At 47.3% G+C, this 20,000-nt stretch overlaps 1 protein-coding gene across 1 annotated transcript in view; it reads right to left on the reverse strand.

The window, feature by feature from the left end:
* LOC112235245 (actin-binding LIM protein 3-like) overlaps positions 1-5,670 on the reverse strand; it is a 117,292-nt gene extending 111,622 nt beyond the window's left edge. Inside the window, exon 1 of the mRNA XM_042303011.1 lies at positions 5,081-5,670. Coding sequence (XP_042158945.1) covers positions 5,081-5,093 — 13 coding nt within the window. The 5' untranslated portion in view covers positions 5,094-5,670. The remainder of the gene's footprint in view (positions 1-5,080) is intronic.
* Between the last annotated feature and the right edge of the window lie 14,330 nt (positions 5,671-20,000).

Below are 20,000 nucleotides of genomic sequence, written 5' to 3' on the forward strand. Positions count from 1 at the left end.
ATGAGAAGATGAGAGGTGAGGAGATGAGAGGTGAGGAGAGGTGAGGAGATGAGAGGAGAGGTGAGGAGATGAGAGGTGAGGAGATGAGAGGTGAGGAGATGAGAGGTGAGGAGATGAGAGGTGATGAGAGGTGAGGAGATGAGAGGTGAGGAGATGAGATGAGAGAGGTGAGGAGATGAGAGAGGTGAGGAGATGAGATGAGAGGTGAGGAGATACTGTCCCTGATGTGTGTGTAGGCCTGGAGCCAGAGCACTGACACGTCACACAACCATCTGCCTGCTGACTCTACACACGCACTGCTGAGAGGGTGTGTGTGTGTGTGTGTGTGTGTGTGTGGGTGGGTGTCTACAGACAGTATGTGTAGGTGGCTGTGGTGATAGCTCTCCAGATAGTGACCTAACGCCTCAGCTGACAAAATAACTCCAAACATTTATACAGCCACCAGAGAAATTGTACGCACACGCACACACTCAATAAGGCCATCCACACGGGAGACTTAAGATTGAATAATGAATAATGCAACGACATCCAATTAGGAGAAAGAATAATGTAGGTTTAATAATAATACAATCATAAAGACCTGGACATTGGGGAGGAGAGATAAGGGGAATGGAGATAGAGGGAGACAGGGGAGGGGAGAAAGGGGGAGACAGGCGGAGGGGAGAAAGGGGGAGACAGGGGAGGGGAGAAAGGTGGAGACAGGGGAGGGGAGAAAGGGGGAGACAGGGGGAGGGGAGAAAGGGGAGACAGGGGAGGGGAGAAAGGGGGAGACAGGGGAGGGGAGAAAGGTGGAGACCGGGGAGGGGGAGACAGGGGGAGACAGGGGAGGGGAGAAAGGGGGAGACAGGGGAGGGGAGAAAGGGGGAGACAGGGGAGGGGAGAAAGGGGGGAGACAGGGGAGGGGAGAAAGGGGGAGACAGGGGAGGGGAGAAAGGTGGAGACAGGGGAGGGGAGAAAGGGGGAGACAGGGGAGGGGAGAAAGGGGGAGACAGGGGAGGGGGAGACAGGGGAGGGAGAGAAAGGGGGAGACAGGGGAGGGGAGAAAGGGGGAGACAGGGGAGGGGAGAGAAAGGGGGAGACAGGGGAGGGGAGAAAGGGGGAGACAGGGGAGGGGGAGACAGGGGAGGGGAGAAAGGGGGAGACAGGGGAGGGGAGAAAGGGGGAGACAGGGGAGGGGAAAAAGGTGGAGACAGGGGAGGGGAGAAAGGGGATACAGGGGAGGGGAGAAAGGGGGAGACAGGGGAGGGGAGAAAGGGGGAGACAGGGGAGGGGAGACAGGGGGAGACAGGGGAGGGAAGAAAGGGGGAGACAGGGGAGGGGAGAAAGGGGGAGACAGGGGAGGAGAGAAAGGGGGAGACAGGGGAGGGGAGATAGAGGGAGACAGGGAGGGGAGAAAGGGGGAGACAGGGGAGGGAGAAAGGGGGAGACAGGGGGGAGGGGAGAAAGGGGGAGACAGGGGAGGGGAGAAAGGGGAGACAGGGGAGGGGGAGACAGGGGAGGGGAGAAAGGGGGAAAGGGGGAGACAGGGGAGGAGAGAAAGGGGGAGACAGGGGGAATGGAGAAAGGGGGAGACAGGGGGAATGGAGACAGGGGGAGACAGGGGGAATGGAGACAGGGGGAGACAGGGGAGGGGAGAAAGGGGGAGACACAGGGGAGGGAGAAAGGGGGAGACAGGGGGAGGGAGAAAGGTGGGAGACAGGGGAGGGGAGAAAGGGGGAGACAGGGGGAGGTGAGAAAGGGGGAGACAGGGGAGGGGGAGACAGGGGGAGACAGGGGGGGGGAGAAAGGGGGAGACAGGGGAGGGGAGAAAGGGGGAGACAGGGGAGGGGAGAAAGGGGGAGACAGGGGGGGAGGGGAGAAAGGGGGAGACAGGGGGAGTGGAGAAAGGTGGAGACAGGGGGAGGGGAGAAAGGGGGGGGGGGAGAAAGGGGGAGACAGGGGAGAAAGGGGGAGACAGGGGGAGGGGAGAAAGGTGGAGACAGGGGAGGGAGAAAGGGGGAGACAGGGGAGGGGAGAAAGGGGGGAGACAGGGGGGGAGGGGAGAAAGGTGGAGACAGGGGAGGGGAGAAAGGTGGAGACAGGGGGAGGGGAGAAAGGTGGAGACAGGGGAGGGGAGAAAGGGGGAGACAGGGGAGGGGGAGACAGGGGAGGGAGAAAGGGGGAGACAGGGGAGGGGAGAAAGGGGGAGACAGGGGAGGGGAGACAGGAGGGGAAAAAGGTGGAGACAGGGGGAGAAAGGGGGAGACAGGGGAGGGGAGAAAGGGGGATACAGGGGGAGGGGAGAAAGGGGGAGACAGGGGAGGGGAGAGAAAGGGGGAGACAGGGGAGGGGGAGACAGGGGAGGGAAGAAAGGGGAGACAGGGGGAGGGGAGAAAGGGGAGACAGGGGAGGGGAGAAAGGGGAGACAGGGGAGGGGAGAAAGGGGGAGACAGGGGAGGGGAGAAAGGGGGAGACAGGGGAGGGGAGAAAGGGGGAGACAGGGGAGGGGAGAAAGGGGGAGACAGGGGGAATGGAGAAATGGGGAGACAGGGGAGGAGAGAAAGGGGGAGACAGGGAGGGAGAAAGGGGGAGACAGGGGGAATGGAGAAATGGGGAGACAGGGGAGGGGAGAGGAGGAAGGACAGGAGTCATCTGACATTCCAGAGTACCAGGACAGAATGAAGACAGTGCAGCAGTGTGGGTCCTGGCCTGGGGGAACTCTGGAGTTTTGTTCCAGCACAACACTAGCAGACAGGCTCCTCTTATCAAAGCAGTGGTCATGGGGAGGCCTGTGTATGTCTGTGTTTGAGTGGCTGCTGGGGACTCAGTTGACTGGGGATCAGTGGTGTTGCGAAGACAAGCAATTGCCCCTGGCATCGCAGGCTACAGTCAGCTGACATGAGATCTGCGTGTGTATACATCCTTCAGGGGGATGGCCTCTGCCCTGGTAAGATTAGCTGTCTCCAGATCAGTTAGATCTATGGCCCAAGGGATGGGGCTGATCTGTCCGGTCTTGGTGTAGAGCTGAACTGGGGCTGATCTGTCCAGTCTTGGTGTCGAGCTGAACTGGGGCTGATCTGTCCAGTCTTGGTGTCGAGCTGAACTGGGGCTGATCTGTCCAGTCTTGGTGTCAGCTGGACTGGGGCTGGTCTGTCCAGTCTCTATGTAGAGCTGGACTGGGGCTGATCTGTCCAGTCTTGATGTAGTGCTGAACAGGGGCTGATCTGTTCAGTCTTGGCGTAGAGCTGGACTAGGGCTGACAGGGGCTGATCTGTCTGGTCTTGATGTAGAGCTGGACTAGGGCTGACAGGGGCTGATCTGTCTGGTCTTGGTGTAGAGCTGGACTAGGGCTGACAGGGGCTGATCTGTCCAGTCTGGATGTAGAGCTGGACTAGGGCTGACAGGGGCTGATCTGTTCAGTCTTGGTGTAGAGCTGGACTAGGGCTGACAGGGGCTGATCTGTCCAGTCTTGGGGTAGAGCTGGACTAGGGCTGACACGGGCTGATCTGTCTGGTCTTGGTGTAGAGCTGGACTAGGGCTGATCTGTCCAGTCTTGGTGTAGAGCTGGACTGGGGCTGACAGGGGCTGATCTGTCTGGTCTTGGTATAGAGTTGGACTAGGGCTGACAGGGGCTGACCTGTCTGGTCTTGGTGTAGAGCTGGACTAGGGCTGACAGGGGCTGATCTGTCCGGTCTTGGTGTAGAGCTGGACTAGGGCTGACAGGGGCTGATCTGTCCAGTCTTGGTGTAGAGCTGGACTAGGGCTGACAGGGGCTGATCTGTCCAGTCTTGGTGTAGAGCTGGACTAGGGCTGACAGGGTCTGATCTGTCCAGTCTTGGTGTAGAGCTGGACTAGGGCTGACAGGGTCTGATCTGTCCAGTCTTGGTGTAGAGCTGGACTAGGGCTGACAGGGTCTGATCTGTCCAGTCTTGGTGTAGAGCTGGACTAGGGCTGAGAGGGTCTGATCTGTCCAGTCTTGGTGTAGAGCTGGACTAGGGCTGACAGGGTCAGATCTGTCCAGTCTTGGTGCAGAGCTGGACTAGGGCTGACAGGGTCAGATCTGTCCAGTCTTGGTGTCGAGCTGGACTAGGGCTGACAGGGTCTGATCTGTCCAGTCTTGGTGTAGAGCTGGACTAGGGCTGACAGGGTCTGATCTGTCCAGTCTTGGTGTAGAGCTGGACTAGGGCTGACAGGGTCTGATCTGTCCGGTCTTGGTGTAGAGCTGGACTAGGGCTGACAGGGTCTGATCTGTCCAGTCTTGGTGTAGAGCTGGACTAGGGCAGACAGGGCCTGATCTGTCCGGTCTTGGTGTAGAGCTGGACTAGGGCTGACAGGGTCTGATCTGTCCGGTCTTGGTGTAGAGCTGGACTAGGGCTGACAGGGTCTGATCTGTCCAGTTTGTGGATGCATGTGATGTGATGTCTGAGTCTGATGATGATGAATAGGAAGATGATTATGATAATACGCCGGGGGAATAGATTGTTTACGAAATTAAGAAGACAAACTGCACATTTCTAACATCAAATGATGTGAACTATTATGTAGCGAGGCAGTTTGCCATCCATACAGACACACAGAAGCCCTGACATGTCAGGGAGAAACAGCTACTGGAGGAAGTCTAAGACCACTGAGCACACAAGTCCCTTACGTTGACCTCTAACCCTTTACATAACCACAACAACATACCACACAACCCCCACACAGTACTCCATCCTCACACTCAGTCGCCTAATTTAAGACATTTATTCAAGAAATACTACCAAGCATGAGCTAATAAAAAGCATTGATGAATCGTTGAAGTGAGGGGGAGAGAGAGGAACAGAGAAACGTTGTTGTCTTTCTCTCTGCTCTGTGAGAATAACTTCCAATCAATACAGAGTAAATGAAAACAGACAGTATGTTAATCAAATCTTGAATTTAAAGCACATTTGTAGTTTATTTTCCATTGAATGCTACTAAATCTGTCTATTCTCTATTGTTGTATAACATTGTTTTATCTGTGTATCCTCCTCTGAGAGCGACGCTTCAGAGTTAACTAGAGAAGAGCGGGGAGCTTCAAAGTAACGGAGAACAGACGAGAGGCGCAGAGGAATGAACTCACCATTGGTACTCATGATGCTCACAGGTTCTCATCCAAGACAATGTTCCCAGAAAACACCGGAGATCATCTTCAGAGCAGCTATAATTCCAATGAAGCGAAATATCCTTTCCACTCTGGTGACTTTTCAACCCGAGGGGGAGAAACGGAAAGAGAAATAGAGACCGGGGTGTTCCCAGTGCTCTGGAATCCAATACGTAAACGACAAAACCTCCTCCTTTTCAATGGTTGAGCAGAAAAATAACGTCAGACAGCCAGGAAAGACACAATGTTGCACAGTCGCATTCCATGTCTAGGATGTTGTCCCTCCCGGTTGATTTCAGTGTTCTCTCAAAGCGCTGACCATGGCTGGCACCGCCGTGCGCTCGCTCTCCTCTCTCTCCCAGTAGATACGTGAAAAGAACTCGCGCTCCAACCACAGGCTCCAATGGAGCGACGTCACGGAAGCACAGCGCGCAGGTTCGGTGTGGCACGCGAGCAAACCGTGGAGCGAACGTTCACCGTGTTTTTTTCTGAGGTCAAGGTTTGAGGGGAGAGCAGGAGCACCTGCGGTTTGGGATTTAAACTGATGATGGTGATTACCAAGGATGACACCGCCCTCTTCTGGAGGTATTTTATGGGGCGCACTAATATATTTAATTATTTAACTAGGCAAGTCAGTTAAGAACAACTTCTTATTTTCAATGACGGCCTAGGAACAGTGGGTTAACTGCCTGTTCAGGGGCAGAACGACAGATTTGTACTTTGTCAGCTCAGGGATTTGAACTTGCAACCTTCTGGGTTACTAGTCCAACGCTCCAACCACTAGGCTACCCTGCCACCCATTTCCCCAATATTCATTGGATAGTTCCCTTTATTTGTCTAGATAACACACAACAGCGTTGGGGAAGCTACTCTGAAATCATAGTTTACCAACCTACCAATCACTTCACACTTGAAGAAGTTAACATACAACTAAAGCTACACAAATATAGTTTACCTTGAAAAAGTACAACAAATATATTATCTATATCTAAAATTTCAATAAACTACAAATTGCAAGATCAACAGATCCATATGGGATCAGATTTTAATCAAATGTGCATTTTAGCCTATTAAACACAAAAAAATGTATTTTTCAATTGAGAAGTATGTATATCTGATACCGAAAAAGAAAGCAGATTCTTGTCTATACTTCACCCATAATGTATTACATTTTTTCAAAAAACATTGTATGTAGTTCCTGTAGTTAGCTATACTTCTACATGGCAAAAAAGCAATTAACTACTGAAATCACTACCAAGATTAGAATTTATTTCAACTACCACCAAGCTACCGCTAAAAGTAGATTCATTAGTAGTTTAACTTTATGTAGTTCACTACTCCCCAACACTGGCAAAACAATAGGGCTCATAAAACTCAACCAAACAACTGTCATTACAAAGGTTCATTCCCTCGTTTTTAATCAAATATGCAAATAAAAAAACAGTTTTACTTTCACTTTATGATGATATGTTGAAGTGAGCGTCATGAATGAGATTCCCATCAATTTGATGTCTATAACACACATAACAGAATGGGTTCATATATACATGGTATTACTGACACCAATCACCTACATTTTCATGCTTGTACAGAGATTGATTGGATCTGCGAGGGCTGCGCTCCTCATCAAATCAAATCAAATTTTATTTGTCACATACACATGGTTAGCAGATGTTATTGCGAGTGTAGCGAAATGCTTGTGCTTCTAGTTCCGACAATGCAGTAATAACGAACAAGTAATCTAACTAACAATTCCCCCCCAAAAAACTACTGTCTTATACACAGTGTAAGGGGATAAAGAATATGTACATAAGGATATATGAATGAGTGATGGTACAGAGCAGCATAGGCAAGATACAGTAGATGATATCGAGTACAGTATATACATATGAGATGAGTATGTAAACCAAGTGGCATAGTTAAAGTGGCTAGTGATACATGTATTACATAAGGTTGCAGTCGATGATATAGAGTACAGTATCTACGTATGCATATGAGATGAACAATGTAGGGTAAGTAACATTATATAAGGTAGCATTGTTTAAAGTGGCTAGTGATATATTTACATCATTTCCCATCAATTCCCATTATTAAAGTGGCTGGAGTAGAGTCAGTGTCATTGACAGTGTGTTGGCAGTAGCCACTCAATGTTAGTGGTGGCTGTTTAACAGTCTGATGGCCTTGAGATAGAAGCTGTTTTTCAGTCTCTCGGTCCCAGCTTTGATGCACCTGTACTGACCTCGCCTTCTGGATGACAGCGGGGTGAACAGGCAGTGGCTCGGGTGGTTGATGTCCTTGATGATCTTTATGGCCTTTCTGTAGCATCGGGTGGTGTAGGTGTCCTGGAGGGCAGGTAGTTTGCCCCGGTGATGCGTTGTGCAGACCTCACTACCCTCTGGAGAGCCTTACGGTTGAGGGCGGTGCAGTTGCCATACCAGGCGGTGATACAGCCCGCCAGGATGCTCTCGATTGTGCATCTGTAGAAGTTTGTGAGTGCTTTTGGTGACAAGCCGAATTTCTTCAGCCTCCTGAGGTTGAAGAGGCGCTGCTGCGCCTTCCTCACGATGCTGTCTGTGTGAGTGGACCAATTCAGTTTGTCTGTGATGTGTATGCCGAGGAACTTAAAACTTGCTACCCTCTCCACTACTGTTCCATCGATATGGATGGGGGGTGTTCCCTCTGCTGTTTCCTGAAGTCCACAATCATCTCCTTAGTTTTGTTGACGTTGAGTGTGAGGTTATTTTCCTGACACCACACTCCGAGGGCCCTCACCTCCTCCCTGTAGGCCGTCTCGTCGTTGTTGGTAATCAAGCCTACCACTGTTGTGTCGTCCGCAAACTTGATGATTGAGTTGGAGGCGTGCATGGCCACGCAGTCGTGGGTGAACAGGGAGTACAGGAGAGGGCTCAGAACGCACCCTTGTGGGGCCCCAGTGTTGAGGATCAGCGGGGAGGAGATGTTGTTGCCTACCCTCACCACCTGGGGGCGGCCCGTCAGGAAGTCCAGAACCCAGTTGCACAGGGCGGGGTCGAGACCCAGGGTCTCGAGCTTGATGACGAGCTTGGAGGGTACTATGGTGTTGAATGCCGAGCTGTAGTCGATGAACAGCATTCTCACATAGGTATTCCTCTTGTCCAGATGGGTTAGGGCAGTGTGCAGTGTGGTTGAGATTGCATCGTCTGTGGACCTATTTGGACGGTAAGCAAATTGGAGTGGGTCTAGGGTGTCAGGTAGGGTGGAGGTGATATGGTCCTTGACTAGTCTCTCAAAGCACTTCATGATGACGGATGTGAGTGCTACGGGGCGGTAGTCGTTTAGCTCAGTTACCTTAGCTTTCTTGGGAACAGGAACAATGGTGGCCCTCTTGAAGCATGTGGGAACAGCAGACTGGTATAGGGATTGATTGAATATGTCCGTAAACACACCGGCCAGCTGGTCTGCGCATGCTCTGAGGGCGCGGCTGGGGATGCCGTCTGGGCCTGCAGCCTTGCGAGGGTTAACACGTTTAAATGTCTTACTCACTTCGGCTGCAGTGAAGGAGAGACCGCATGTTTTCGTTGCAGGCCGTGTCAGTGGCACTGTATTGTCCTCAAAGCGGGCAAAAAGTTATTTAGTCTGCCTGGGAGCAAGACATCCTGGTCCGTGACTGGGCTGGGTTTCTTCCTGTAGTCCGTGATTGACTGTAGACCCTGCCACATGCCTCTTGTGTCTGAGCCGTTGAATTGAGATTCTACTTTGTCTCTGTACTGGCGCTTAGCTTGTTTGATAGCCTTGCGGAGGGAATAGCTGCACTGTTTGTATTCAGCCATGTTACCAGACACCCTGCCCTGATTAAAAGCAGTGGTTCGTGCCTTCAGTTTCACACGAATGCTGCCATCAATCCAAGGTTTCTGGTTAGGGAATGTTTTAATCGTTGCTATGGGAACGACATCTTCAACGCACGTTCTAATGAACTCGCACACCGAATCAGCGTATTCGTCAATGTTGTTGTCTGACGCAATACGAAACATCTCCCAGTCCACGTTGTGGAAGCAGTCTTGGAGTGTGGAGTCAGCTTGGTCGGACCAGCGTTGGACAGACCTCAGCGTGGGAGCCTCTTGTTTTAGTTTCTGTCTGTAGGCAGGGATCAACAAAATGGAGTCGTGGTCAGCTTTTCCGAAAGGGGGGCGGGGCAGGGCCTTATATGCGTCGCGGAAGTTAGAGTAACAATGATCCAGGGTCTTTCCACCCCTGGTTGCGCAATCGATATGCTGATAAAATTTAGGGAGTCTTGTTTTCAGATTAGCCTTGTTAAAATCCCCAGCTACAATGAATGCAGCCTCCGGATAAATCGTTTCCAGTTTGCAGAGAGTTAAATAAAGTTCGTTCAGAGCCATCGATGTGTCTGCTTGGGGGGGATATATACGGCTGTGATTATAATCGAAGAGAATTCTCTTGGTAGATAATGCGGTCTACATTTGATTGTGAGGAATTCTAAATCAGGTGAACAGAAGGATTTGAGTTCCTGTATGTTTCTGTCATCACACCATGTCACGTTAGTCATAAGGCATACGCCCCCGCCCCTCTTCTTACCAGAAAGATGTTCGTTTCTGTCCGCGCGATGCGTGGAGAAACCCGCTGGCTGCACCGCTTCGGATTGCGTCTCTCCAGTTAGCCATGTTTCCGTGAAGCAGAGAACGTTACAGTCTCTGATGTCCCTCTGGAATGCTACCCTTGCTCGGATTTCATCAACCTTGTTGTCAAGAGACTGGACATTGGCGAGACATGACATTGTCGCCTCCTGCAGGACATTAGTGCTCCTTTGAACTTACTGTTTTGAACCTACTGTTTTGAACCTACTGTTGGGAGCCACATGAAGAGATGAGATTAGTTCAAATCAAATCATTTTTTTTGTTTACTGATGCTGACAGATCAAAACAACTGAAGCTATGTGGGGCCCTGACAGATCAAAACAACTGAAGCTATGTGGGGGCCCTGACAGATCAAAACAACTGAAGCTATGTGGGGCCCTGACAGATCAAAACAACTGAAGCTATGTGGGGCCCTGACAGATCAAAACAACTGAAGCTATGTGGGGGCCCTGACAGATCAAACCAACTGAAGTTATGGGGGACCCTGACAGATCAAAACAACTGAAGCTATGTGGGGGCCCTGAGTAGGATTCGATTTGGGAGCCCACTGTACCTCGGTAAAACTCCTGGGTAAAGGGAGAGGCAGCCCAAAAAATTACCCAAACACTTCCATGTCCGTCACCGCCTGGTACGGCAACTGCACTGCCCACAACCGCAGGGCTCTCCAGAGGGTAGTGAGGTCTGCACAACGCATCACCGGAGGCAAACTACCTGCCATCCAGGACACCTACTGCACCCGATGTCACAGGAAGGCCAAAAAGATCATCAAGGACAACAACCACCCGAGCCACTGCCAGTTCACCCCGCTATCATCCAGAAGGCAAGGTCAGTACATGTGCAACAAAGCTGGGACCGAGAGACTGAAAAATACCCTCTATCACAAGGCCATCAGACTGTTAAACAGCCACCACTAACACATAGAGGCTGCTGCCTACATACAGACTTGAAATCATTGGCCACTCTAACAATGGATCACTAGTCACTTTATTAATGCCACTTAAATAATGATGTTTACATATCTTGCACTACTCATCCCAAATGTATATACTGTATTTTATATTGTCTATTGCATTTAGTCTATGCCGGTCAGTCATTGCTCATCCATATATTTCTATGTACATATTCTTATTCCATTCCTTTACTTAGATTTGTGAGTATTAGCTAGTTGCTGGGAATTTGTTAGATTACTTATTAGATATTGCTGCACTGTCGGAACTAGAATCACAAGCATTTCGCTTCTTTCGCAGTAACATCTGCTAACCATGTGTATGTGACCAATAAATGTTGATTTGATTTGATGTAGGGTAGTGCATGTCGTGATGTTGTATCCAGATGGAAGAGCTTCCCTTCAATGCCACTTGACATGCAGTGATATGCAAACCCTACAGGAGGTTTCTCATCATCTCTCATTCAGATGAATACGGGGGAAAACTGTGTAGCTATAGTAAACTTGCTAGCCAGCTACCTCAGTGCATTTCTACCTGTAGTCAACATATTTATAGCGGCAAATGTGTTAAATTATAGCAGTGGTATGAGAAGAATAATCAACTCAGGACTCTATGCATTCTATGGAAAATAATGCTTCCACGTTGTGGATTATTGTCCACAGAACGCATAGCCCCTCGTTTATTATCCCGTATACACACTGGCGAGGAGAATATGCCGGTACCCTCATGAAGAGGACTTTCCTGTTTTTCAGTTCAGAAGACAATGGGCGTAATGTACGCTTGACACAAGAGCACACTTCACAGCACGTCCTACACGTACACACACACACAGTCTTGTATAGCTGACCTTGGGGGGGGGACACAATTCAGTCTCATTCAAAATCCTATTTTCCCTAAACCTTACCCTAACCTTAACCCTAACCCCAAAACCTAACCTTCACCCTAACCCTATCTCCTAATCCTAAAACCAACCCTAGCTCCTAACCTAAACCTAATTCTAACCCTAATAGTGCTGACCCCATTTAGTCGACATGTCGACCGGTTGGTTGACCAATATTTGTTTTTAGTCGAGCAGTGGTAAATATATAACAAATATATATGGTACACGGGACACTGGTCTGATTCACTCCTGTCTCAGTGGACTAATCCATTGCTGAGGCCACGGGGGTGGCACACCCGTATCACCAGTAGTACATTTACTGTTCATTTCCATCATTTCTCATCTACAATGTTTGTTTGGTTGCAGTCATTTCTGTTAATGCATTCAATATATTATTATTACAGCCTTACCATTCTCATTGTTGGAGAGGACACGTTGTTTGCAAAGCTCACAACCTAGACTACACGTGTAAGAAAAAAAGTTTTGGTTTATTTAATTCCATATATGAGTTGTCAATTTATTCATTATCTTTTGTTTGGAGCGCTCCTGTCAATCTTGAGTAAGGACAAACACCTGATTACACATAGAAGTAGGCTTAGGCTATCTGGCCTTTGCACAAATGTAGGCCTATAGATGTGCCCATCTGATAGTATTCCTGATTGTCTTATCTCACTATCACTGTGGAGCTTCTCAATGTAATGTTTTCTCCTCCTCAAACAGAAAGTAAACAAATTCTGTTTTTGCATCTATTGAGAATGACAATAGTTCCTCAACATCACCCATTTGAAATATATATCCAGCTCTTTCCCTTTTGATAACCACTCAGCAGAAAGCAGAAGAAAATGTAATGCTCTACACCGGTGGAAACATCATAAAATATGCCTGACTGATTACTTCTTATCCCTTCTGCAAATAGCCTACAGGAGTGTCTGTCCTGAGCTCACTGGCCAGGAACCTCTGAGGGTCCAGAATATTTTATATAGTGTTTGTCACGTCCTGATCATAGGAAACCTGTATTTTCTATGGTAGAGTAGGTCAGGGCGTGACTAGGGTTTTTTGTTATAGTTTATATTTTCTATGTGGGGTTCTAGGTTTGATTTTCTATGTTGATGATTTGAATGATCCCCAATTAGAGGCAGCTGGTTATCGTTGTCTCTAATTGGGGATCATACTTAAGTTGCATTTTCCCACCTGTGGGTGATGCGATATTGTATATGTTTAGTTACCTGTTAGCACTGTATTGTCGTCACAGTTCGTTTATTGTTTTGTATTTGCTTAAGTTTTACTTTATTCATTAAGATATGTGGAACGCTACGTACGCTGCTCCATGGTCCAATTATTACCAACAGTGTGACCGTGTTGCAAGGTTGCTAGCAGGAGCATCGGGCTGGACCCAACTTAATACTGGATACAATGTTTCAAGTTTGTTGCAGACAGGCCATGCATAGCCAATGTTTATTTTGATCAGGATTTTTCTACCTGTGGGCTACAATGTTTTTATTTATTGGCTAAACCCTGACACTAATTCTGACCTTAACCCTAAACCCCCTAGAAATAGCATTTGACCTTATGGGAAATATCAAAATGTCAGAAGTTGGTCGAATGCTTGTTCGTTAACCATTCTTTTGGTGACTTCTGGTCCCAATAACTATAGTTAAAAACATACTCACACACACACTCCTGAACACAATTACACATTCATTCAATTCACCCTAAATGCAAAATGTTCTTGGCGGATAAGGTCTTCCACTTTGCTGGGCTATTGAAGTCATGATCTTCAGAGTTAAGATAATACAGGTTGGAATGTGATGAAGGTAATCTAGTACAGTGAATCATTATAGTTTGGACACCTGCTGATTCAAGGGTTTTTCTTTATTATCTGTATGGTAGAATAATACTGAAGACATGGAATAACACATATGGAATCATGTAGTAACCAAAAAAGTGTTTAACTTAATAACTCAAATAGATATGTTTTATTTTAGATTCTTCAAAGTAGCCACCCTTTGCCTTGATGACAGCTTTGTACGCTCTTGGCATTCTCTCAACCAGCTTGACCTGGAATGCTTTTCCAACAGTTTTGAAGGAATTCTCACATATTCTGAGCACTTGTTGGCTGCTTTTCCGTCACTCTGAGGTCCAACTCATCCCAAACCATCTCTATTGGTTTGAGGTCGGGTGATTATGGAGGCCAGGTAATCTGATGCAGCACTCCATCACTCTCCTTCTCAGTCAAATAGCCCTTACACAGCCTGGAGGTGTGTTGGGTCATTGTCCTGTTGAAAAACAAATGATAGTCCAACTAAGTGCAAACCAGATGGGATGGCGTATCGCTGCAGAATGCTGTGGTAACCATGCTGGTTAAGTGTGCCTTGAATTCTAAATAAATGACTGACAGTATCCCCAGCAAAGCACCACCACAACATCACACCTCCTGCGCAATGCTTCATGGTGGGAAGTACGCATGGGGAGTAACAGTAACATGACAGTCTGGACTGTGTTGTGTTAACCTATAGTAACAGTAACATGACAGAGTCTCTATGTGTTGTGTTAACCTATAGTAACAGTAACATGACAGAGTCTGGACTGTGTTGTGTTAACCTATAGTAACAGTAACATGACAGAGTCTGGACTGTGTTGTGTTAACCTATAGTAACATTAACATGACAGAGTCTCTATGTGTTGTGTTAACCTATAGTAACAGTAACATGACAGGGTCTCTATGTGTTGTGTTAACCTATAGTAACAGTAACATGACAGAGTCTGGACTGTGATGTGTTAACCTATAGTAACAGTAACATGACAGAGTCTCTATGTGTTGTGTTAACCTATAGTAACAGTAACATGACAGAGTCTGGACTGTGATGTGTTAACCTATAGTAACAGTAACATGACAGAGTCTGGACTGTGATGTGTTAACCTATAGTAACAGTAACATGACAGAGTCTCTATGTGTTGTGTTAACCTATAGTAACAGTAACATGACAGAGTCTGGACTGTGATGTGTTAACCTATAGTAACAGTAACATGACAGAGTCTCTATGTGTTGTGTTAACCTATAGTAACATTAACATGACAGAGTCTCTATGTGTTGTGTTAACCTATAGTAACAGTAACATGACAGAGTCTGGGTGTGTTGTGTTAACCTATAGTAACAGTAACATGACAGTCTGGACTGTGTTGTGTTAACCTATAGTAACAGTAACATGACAGAGTCTCTATGTGTTGTGTTAACCTATAGTAACAGTAACATGACAGTCTGGACTGTGTTGTGTTAACCTATAGTAACAGTAACATGACAGAGTCTCTATGTGTTGTGTTAACCTATAGTAACAGTAACATGACAGTCTGGACTGTGATGTGTTAACCTATAGTAACAGTAACATGACAGAGTCTCTATGTGTTGTGTTAACCTATAGTAACATTAACATGACAGAGTCTCTATGTGATGTGTTAACCTATAGTAACAGTAACATGACAGAGTCTGGACTGTGATGTGTTAACCTATAGTAACAGTAACATGACAGAGTCTCTATGTGTTGTGTTAACCTATAGTAACAGTAACATGACAGAGTCTCTATGTGTTGTGTTAACCTATAGTAACATTAACATGACAGAGTCTCTATGTGATGTGTTAACCTATAGTAACAGTAACATGACAGAGTCTCTATGTGTTGTGTTAACCTATAGTAACAGTAACATGACAGAGTCTGGACTGTGTTGTGTTAACCTATAGTAACAGTAACATGACAGAGTCTGGACTGTGATGTGTTAACCTATAGTAACAGTAACATGACAGAGTCTCTATGTGTTGTGTTAACCTATAGTAACAGTAACATGACAGAGTCTGGGTGTGTTGTGTTAACCTATAGTAACAGTAACATGACAGAGTCTCTATGTGTTGTGTTAACCTATAGTAACAGTAACATGACAGAGTCTGGACTGTGTTGTGTTAACCTATAGTAACAGTAACATGACAGAGTCTGGACTGTGATGTGTTAACCTATAGTAACAGTAACATGACAGAGTCTCTATGTGTTGTGTTAACCTATAGTAACATTAACATGACAGAGTCTCTATGTGATGTGTTAACCTATAGTAACAGTAACATGACAGTCTCTATGTGTTGTGTTAACCTATAGTAACAGTAACATGACAGAGTCTGGGTGTGTTGTGTTAACCTATAGTAACAGTAACATGACAGTCTGGACTGTGTTGTGTTAACCTATAGTAACAGTAACATGACAGAGTCTCTATGTGTTGTGTTAACCTATAGTAACAGTAACATGACAGTCTGGACTGTGTTGTGTTAACCTATAGTAACAGTAACATGACAGAGTCTGGGTGTGTTGTGTTAACCTATAGTAACAGTAACATGACAGAGTCTGGGTGTGTTGTGTTAACCTATAGTAACAGTAACATGACAGAGTCTGGGTGTGTTGTGTTAACCTATAGTAACAGTAACATGACAGAGTCTCTATGTGTTGTGTTAACCTATAGTAACAGTAACATGACAGAGTCTCTATGTGTTGTGTTAACCTATAGTAACAGTAACATGACAGAGTCTCTATGTGTTGTGTTAACCTATAGTAACAGTAACATGACAGAGTCTCTATGTGTTGTGTTAACCTATAGTAACAGTAACATGACAGAGTCTCTATGTGTTGTGTTAACCTATAGTAACAGTAACATGACAGAGTCTGGACTGTGTTGTGTTAACCTATAGTAACAGTAACATGACAGAGTCTCTATGTGTTGTGTTAACCTATAGTAACAGTAACATGACAGAGTCTGGACTGTGTTGTGTTTTGTTCTGAGTGGAGCAGAGAGAGAGAAAGATAAATCCATGACACAGCAGAGGCAGAGAGGAAACAAGACAATAGAGGGATGTAGAGAGAAGCCTCTATCTCTCTCTCTCTCTCTCTCGCTCTCTCTCTCTCTCTCTCTCTCTCTCACTCTCTCTCTCTCTCACTCTCTTCCTCTTTCTCTCTTCATCTAACCTCTTAATCTCACCTCTCTCTTTCTCTCGCTCTGTCTCTCTGTCCTTTTTCAGCCTCTCAGAGCCACTAAAGTTCAACTGCCCTACAATTTCCATGGGCACAAGACATCCCTGCTGTACACCTTGTCAAAGTTGACATCATCTTAATCCACTAACCCTCCTATCAGACCGGCAATCCCAAATCATATCCATTACCAGTCAAAAGTTTGCACACACCTACTATTTTCTGCATTGTAGAATAATAGTGAAGACATCAACATTTGAAATAACACATATGGAATCATGTAGTAACCAAAAAAGTGTTTAAAAAAATCTAAATATATGTTATATTTTATATTCTTCAATGCATCCACCCTTTGCCTTGATGACAACTTTGCACACGCTTGGCATTCTCTCAACCAGCTTCATGAGGTAGTCACCTGGAATGCATTTTAATTAACAGGTGTGCTTTGTTAAAAGTAGATTTGTGGGGTTTCTCTAATTCTTAATGTGTTTGAGCCAGTCAGTTTTGTTGTGACAAGGTAGGGGTGTTATACAGAAGATAGCTCTATTTTGTAAAATACCAAGTTCATATTAAGGCAAGAACAGCTCAAATAAGCAATGCGAAATGACAGTCCATCATTACTTTAAGACATGAAGGTCAGTCAATCTGGAACATTTCAAGAACTGAAAGGTACTTTAAGTGCAGTCGCAAAAACAATCAAGAGTTATGATCAAACTGGCGCTCATGAGGACCGACACAGGAAAGGAAGACCAAGAGTTGCCTCTGCTGCAGAGGATCAGTTCATTAGAGTTACCAACCTCAGAAAATGTAGCCCAAATAACAGAGTTCACAGAGTTCAAGTAAAAGACACATCTGAACATCAACTGTTCAGAGGAGACTGATCAGTTCATAATGGTCAAAATGCAGCAAAAAACCCACCATTAACCTAACCTAACCTACCCACCACCCAACCAACCAACACACACTGATACCCACCCACCCAACCAACACACACTGATATCCACCCACCCACCCACCCACCCACCCTCCCGCCCACCCAACCAACACACATTGATACCCACCCATCCACCCACCCACCCACCCACCCACCCACCCACCCACCCACCCCCACCCACCCAACCAACACACACTGATATCCACCCACCCACCCACCCTCCCGCCCACCCAACCAACACACATTGATACCCACCCACCCACCCTCCCACCCACCCACCCACCCACCCACCCAACACACACTGATACCCACCCAACCAACACAAACTGATACCCACCCCACACACACACTGATACCCACCCACCCACCCACCCACCCAACCAACACAAACTGATACCCACCCCACACACACACTGATACCCACCCACCCACCCAACCAACACACACTGATACCCACCCACCCAACCAACACAAACTGATAACCACCCCACACATACACTGATACCCAACCCACACACACACTGATACCTACCCCACACAAACTGATGCCTACCCCACACACACACTGATACCCACCCCACACACACTGATACCTACCTCACACACACACTGCTACCCAACCCACACACACACTTATACCCACCCCACACACACTGATACCTACCCTACACACACACTGATACCAACCCCACACACACGGATACCTACCCTACCCCACACACATGGATACCTACCCTACACAAACACTGATACCTACCCCACACACACGGATACCTACCCTACACAAACACTGATACCTACCCTATACAAACACTGATACCTACCCTACACACACACTGATACCTACCCCACACACACTGCTACCTACCCTACACACTCACTGCTACCTACCCAACACACACACACTGATACCTACCCTAGACACACTGATACCCACACCACACACACTGATACCTACCCTACACACATTGCTACCTACACCACACACACTGATACCTACCATACACACACTGCTACGTACCCCACACACACTGCTACCTACCCTACACACACAGATACCTAACCCACACACACTGCTACCTACCCAACACACACACTGACACACACTCTACACACACTCACATTTCTACCTACACCACACACACTGATACCTACCATACATACACTGATACCTACCCTACACACACTGATACCTACCCTACAAACACTGATACCTACCCTACACACACTGATACCTACCCTACACACACTGATACCTACCCTACACACACTGATACCTACCCTACACACACTGATACCTACCCTACACACACTGATACCTACCCTACACACACTGATACCTACCCTACACATACCAATACCTACCCTACACACACTGACACCCATCCAACACACACACTGATACCTACCCTACATACACTGACACCTACCCTACCCTACACACAGATACAGAAACTGTTACCTACCCTACCCTACACACAGATACAGACACTGTTACCTACCCTACCCTACACACAGATACAGACACTGTTACCTACCCTACACACAGATACAGACACTGTTACCTACCCTACCCTACACACAGATACATACACTGTTACCTACCATACCCTACACACATACACAGACACTGTTACCTACCCTACCCTACACACAGATACAGACACTGTTACCGACCCTACCCTACACACAGATACAGACACTGTTACCTACCATACCCTACACACAGATACAGACACTGTTACCTACCCTACCCTACACACAGATACAGACACTGTTACCTACTATACCCTACACACATACACAGACACTGTTACCTACCCTACCCTAAACACATACACAGACACTGTTACCTACCCTACCCTACACACAGATCAGACACTGTTACCTACCCTAAACACAGACACAGCCACTGTTACCTACCCTACCCTACACATAGACACAGACACAGGCACATGCACAGACACAGACACAGACGCAGTCGCGGGCTCAGGCACAGAGACAGGCACAGACACAGATGCAGTCACGGGCGCAGGCACAGGCACAGACGCAGTCGCGGACACAGGCACAGACACAGACACAGACACAGACGCAGTCACAGGCGCAGGCACAGGCACAGACGCAATCGCGGGCGCAGACACAGGCACAGGCACAGACACAGTCACGGGCGCTTGCACAGGCACAGACGCAGTCGCGGGAGCAGGCACAGGCACAGGCACAGACACAGGCACCGTTCCCTACCCTACCCTACACCCATACACAGACACATACACTGTTACCTACCCTACACACAGACACAGACACAGACGCAGATGCAGTCGCGGGCACAGACAGAGACACAGACACAGACACAGGCACAGGCACAGGCACCGTTACCTACCCTACACACATACACAGACGCAGATGCAGTCGAGGGCACAGACAGAGACACAGGCACAGACACAGACACAGACACAGACACAGACACAGGCAAAGGCACAGGCACAGGCACAGATGCAGTCGCG

Source organism: Oncorhynchus tshawytscha, linkage group LG21 (genome assembly GCF_018296145.1).
Source record: "Oncorhynchus tshawytscha isolate Ot180627B linkage group LG21, Otsh_v2.0, whole genome shotgun sequence".
NCBI classification, from domain to species: Eukaryota; Metazoa; Chordata; class Actinopteri; order Salmoniformes; family Salmonidae; genus Oncorhynchus; species Oncorhynchus tshawytscha.